The sequence below is a fragment of the Zingiber officinale genome, chromosome 9A (assembly GCF_018446385.1).
Source record: "Zingiber officinale cultivar Zhangliang chromosome 9A, Zo_v1.1, whole genome shotgun sequence".
Lineage (NCBI taxonomy): Eukaryota > Viridiplantae > Streptophyta > Magnoliopsida > Zingiberales > Zingiberaceae > Zingiber > Zingiber officinale.
The window spans coordinates 20,460,811-20,465,317 of NC_056002.1; the positions used below are offsets into that span (position 1 = coordinate 20,460,811).

A 4,507-nucleotide genomic window follows, 5' to 3' on the forward strand; every position below is an offset into this window, starting at 1 on the left:
TTTTCCATCAGCCAAAATTTACAACACTTCACAAAGTTCCCTCCAAACCTAAACCAATATCGCACCCCTTCTCTCAGCCTAAACCTAAACCTAAACCTCCGAGCCTCATCTACCTCTTCCCCTTCGATCGACGCCCCTTCCTGGATCGACGTTCCGTTCTGCCTCCTCGTCCGATCCTCTCTTCCTCCTCCTCCTTCCTCTCTTCGCTCTTCTCGGCTAAGGTAGGGGCCGACGAGATCCGAACAACGAGAGGACGCCCACGACCACCATGGCACGGTTGGTCGGCAACGTGAGGGAATCCGAAGGAAGAGAGAACAGCACCGAGATCCAGGAGCTCGTACACAGAAGGGGCATCGACTTACTTCCTCCTATCCCTCCCCTCCCGCTATCTCCCCTTTTGCGCTAGATCTACCTCTCCGGCAATCACGACCTCGCCTTCGTCGGCGCCCTTCCGACGGCTCCCCCTTTGCCGCCACCTGGAGCGGGAGCGGTGGTTCGAGGGGGAGGGGTACGAGGCGATGCACGTTCAAGGCAGGCGGTGGAGCGGCGACATGAGCGGCCGATCTGATTGTCGACATGTACATCTAGTCGCATTTCCTATTTCCTATTTCCTGTAGTTTGTGGAAAATCAAATGTGAACCCACAGTCTAGGGACTTGGTGCTGCAATTGGTCGAAAGGTTTGTCATGAGGCAATGCTGATACTCTTATCCTTTTGTTTCTATTTATTGCTTTAGTCAAAAGCTACTTTCTGGCTTTATTTCAGGATTCTCTCTGGACCGAAAGCTCGAACTATTCTGTTAAATGGCGCTGTTCGGAAGGGGGAACGCATAGTACCACCTGCTGTACTTGATCTACTCATGCGGGCGACTTTTCCTGCTTCTACAGCTCGAGTCAAGGTTTGCCTATTTCCATGGAAGATATCCATATTGCATAAAATTTTACGATGAGTTCCTAATATATCTTTCTGCAGGCAACTGAAAGATTTGAGACGTTTTATCCTACTCTAAAAGAGTTGGCTCTTACTGGTTCTGGTACCAAAACCACAAAGCAAGCATCACAACAGCTTTTGCCTTTTGCCATCCAAGCGATTCAAGAAAGTATAATTGAGATGTTGCATTATTATGTGTCCTAGGCTGATGTTTTCATAGTATGACTATACTTAACATGGAACTTATATACAGATAATTCCGAGCTAACAAAGGAAGCAACGCGTTTATTCATCTGGTGTTTAACTCAGAATGCTGAGTGCTATAAACAGTGGGTGAGTTGTTCTTCAAACGTGCTATTTATAGTTTTTATTATTTTGTAAACCTTTCTAACTGCTTTAACTATTGTATCATGAAGGAAAAACTCTATGTAGAGAATGTTGGTGTGACAATTATTGTTCTTCGGAAACTCTCCACTGAGTGGCGAAATTACTCGGCCAAAATTTCCCCCGACACTCTCAAAGTAACACTTAAGCATTTGAGGGCTAAAGTAAGTATAACTACTATCAAATATTTCTAATTTTCTTGTCCAAGTTCAGTCATTCGAAGCTCACGGTTTTTGGATTTCCATCCTTGGCATCTATCGTGTGCATGATATGATAAATTTACTTATTTGTTACACTTGTATCTAGATGTGGTCAGGTTTAGTTGCACAGTGTTTTCCAAAATTTAGTTGCTGATCAGAATCTTTTTCTTCTTATTTTCTCTATCAAAGAATGAAGATGCCCTGTCAAGAAACACAGACCCCAGCCAAGTAGCATTCATCAAAGAAGCTGACAAGTACTGCAAGACAATTTTGATGAAGTTAACACGTAATTTTGGCTGCATGAAGGGTAGTGTTTTGGTGCTTGTGCTGGGAATTGGTCTCATTTTCACTCTTTCACCGAATGCCGAGTTAATTAACTGGGAGAACATCAATTGGGAGAAATTTCAGGTGTTGTTCAGTTCTCTCCAATCCTCTTAGAACCACTTGGAGTTTAACCAAATTTTACCAACAAAGGAGATAGGTCAAGAAAGGATATGATGGAGCTAAATTCAAAGATAATAATAAGTTTGGTTTTTCACCTCGGCTAGATAACTATCTGAAATTGCTCTGGTGTTCGTCGTTGCAGCAAGCTGCTCCTACTGCTATTTGCTTTCCATCCCACCAATGTTACGCAAGTATGGTTTTCATCTTGTTTTGTCTGGAAACCGTTACTACATTTCTGATCAGGTACTCGATTGCATGTCAAATTCATCTTCATATTGAAACTTGTGTCTCAGATATTTAAAGCATGTTCAAAGTTTTATGTGCTAATTAAGGAATATATATTCAATGTTAGCATTTTGTTTATATATTGGAATATGTGGAAGTCGTTAGCAATGAACCTGGATGTATGAAGACATTCACAAATGCAGAATGCCTTAAAGCACATATCAAAACTTCTCACCTTTATGTTGATTGTGTGATTTGTGGAACAAAACAGCTGAAGAAGAATATTAAACGACATGAACACATGCATGAAGCAAGTGAGGTGACTGAGAGGACAAAATGTAACTTTGAAGGTTGTGAACGCACCTTTTCAAATGTAAGACTTGAATTTTGTGTAGTTATTGATTTTCTGTCTCTCAGGTCGTCAAAGCTTAATTGCTATTTGGAGGCAATCTAGTAGCACTTTTTCAGTTAATAGGATGAGGTTAAAATCATGACCAAATAAAACCATAATATGTTTGCATCCCAATTTGTGCGCCATCAGGAATTTGGTTAGGACATTGTTCGAAGCTTAACCTCTTTGCAAGAGATTAAGACATGCTGAAATTGTTATTGAGGTTGATTTTCCTGTATTAGAAGCAGTTCTTGAACTAGGAGACAATTATTGAATATGAATGGATCAAAGGTAAAGATCATGGAGATGTCTAATTTGAGCCTTTTTAACAGAAGCTTAAAACACCTAGGCAAAGACAATTATCAGATATGAACGGATCAAAGGTAATTTGAGCTTCTTTTAACAGAGGCTTGAAGTGTGTAGGCAGTTAAAATAGATGTTCAAATGGCCTTTTACCACATTCATTATTAATTGCATAAATGCACACTTGTTGATAAGGACAATTTATTGGAAGATCACCCTTTTTTTCTTCTCATATGCATCACTTAATTTATTTCTGGATAAGCAATCAATCTTCTATTTAGTAACTATAAAGTATAGTTTTTGCGCCTTGCAGGTATCAAATCTCAGACAGCACATAAAAGCAGTCCATCAAAATCTTCGTCCATTTGCATGTAGATTTTCTGAATGTGGGAAGAAATTTCCCTACAAGCATGTCAGGGATAACCATGAAAAATCTGGTGTGCACAGTTACATTCAAGTAAGTGTTTAGTCTAAGATTTATCTACTAGACTTGACTTGGTGATCTGAAATGTTAGCAAATTCAATTTTGAATTTTGTTTGAATCTGAACAAATATTTAATCTAGGTTTGCATGAATTTTGAGTTGCTTTGAGCTTCTTGTTGCAGGGTGACTTCCTAGAAATCGACGAGCAGTGGCAGTCACGGCCACGAGGTGGACGGAAAAGAAAGTGTCCTTCTATCGGATCTTTCTGTAGGAAGAGGATTGTTTCACCTGAGCAAGCATCAACGCTTATGTACAATGTTCTCCGGAACATGATGCAAGCAGAGTTTTGCTGGTGGGACGAAATAGAACAGGTGATTGTTTTTGTGCAAGCAGAGTTTCGTTTTCCCTTCTACCCAACTCTTTTCCTTGCTTCTAATTTGAGTTTTGTGCAAGCAGAGTTTTGCTTCTAATTTAAGCATTCAAATTAGTCATCTTGTTACCTGGTGCTCTTACTACTTTTTCAACTATGATTTTTGGTCTTGGTTTACTAATATATTATTTATGTGTTTTTACAGTTTACAAATCTCAAGTACTCCAGAGTTGAAATTGATGAAGTACGGTTCGAGTGGGCTGAATGCATGCGAGATTACATTTGAGTAGGAAAGGTATTTGATTTTTGAAAACTTTGGATGATGCATGCATTTGCATGGAATGTAAATTGCGTATATTGTCTCATGTCAATTTCTTTTTGATGGTGATATTCTAGGACTTCTGCAGCATGTATAATTCTTCTATTTTTGTTCTTTGCTGTAGTTAAGTAGACCAAATGATACTTTTGTTTGACAGATTAGAACAGTGGATGTTTTAACTCAGAAAACTAGGCATTTGAAGGTGAAAAGCGATGAGATTAGGGAAATAAAAGGCACAAGAAGAATAGAGCAGTATAGCAAGTTAAACAGATTCTGATTCTCATAATTTAATGTAGCCTCAGCTTGATTTTTGACTCACGATGTTCTACCTTGATTCTGATATCTATTAGCTTTTGATGTAAAAAGAATGTTTGTGTATTTTATGGATACTGTTGTAAGAAGAATATTTATGTATTTTATGAATACTGTTGAATGAAGAATATTTGTGTAATTTGTGTATTTTTTTGTTACTGTCGGTTTTTCACTGTTTCGGAAATCAAATTTGTGTTGTTAAAAAAT

General features: G+C 38.8%; 2 protein-coding genes across 2 annotated transcripts; both read left to right on the forward strand.

The window, feature by feature from the left end:
• The first annotated feature begins 518 nt into the window (after nt 1-518).
• On the forward strand, nt 519-1,376 carry LOC122019078. The gene is made up of 6 exons (XM_042576587.1): nt 519-531; nt 618-670; nt 736-897; nt 972-1,098; nt 1,183-1,262; nt 1,362-1,376. Exons 1-6 carry the CDS (start codon nt 519-521, stop codon nt 1,374-1,376), a joined length of 450 nt encoding a protein of 149 aa, XP_042432521.1.
• Nucleotides 1,377-2,261: 885 nt separating this feature from the next.
• Nucleotides 2,262-3,769, forward strand: LOC122019079 (transcription factor IIIA-like). Its single transcript, XM_042576588.1, has 4 exons — nt 2,262-2,270; nt 2,310-2,555; nt 3,190-3,333; nt 3,482-3,769. The coding sequence occupies exons 1-4, from the start codon at nt 2,262-2,264 to the stop codon at nt 3,767-3,769; spliced, it is 687 nt and encodes a 228-aa protein (XP_042432522.1).
• Nucleotides 3,770-4,507: the final 738 nt, after the last annotated feature.

Bases quoted from the DNA above. Each gene is read 5' to 3' on its own strand.
- LOC122019078 (XM_042576587.1), top strand. The intron at 671-735 runs GTCGAAAGGTTT...TTATTGCTTTAG, and splicing joins GGGACTTGGTGCTGCAATTG to TCAAAAGCTACTTTCTGGCT. The intron at 1,099-1,182 runs GTATAATTGAGA...ACTTATATACAG, and splicing joins CATCCAAGCGATTCAAGAAA to ATAATTCCGAGCTAACAAAG.
- LOC122019079 (XM_042576588.1), top strand. The intron at 2,556-3,189 runs GTAAGACTTGAA...TGCGCCTTGCAG, and splicing joins GTGAACGCACCTTTTCAAAT to GTATCAAATCTCAGACAGCA. The intron at 3,334-3,481 runs GTAAGTGTTTAG...TTCTTGTTGCAG, and splicing joins GTGTGCACAGTTACATTCAA to GGTGACTTCCTAGAAATCGA.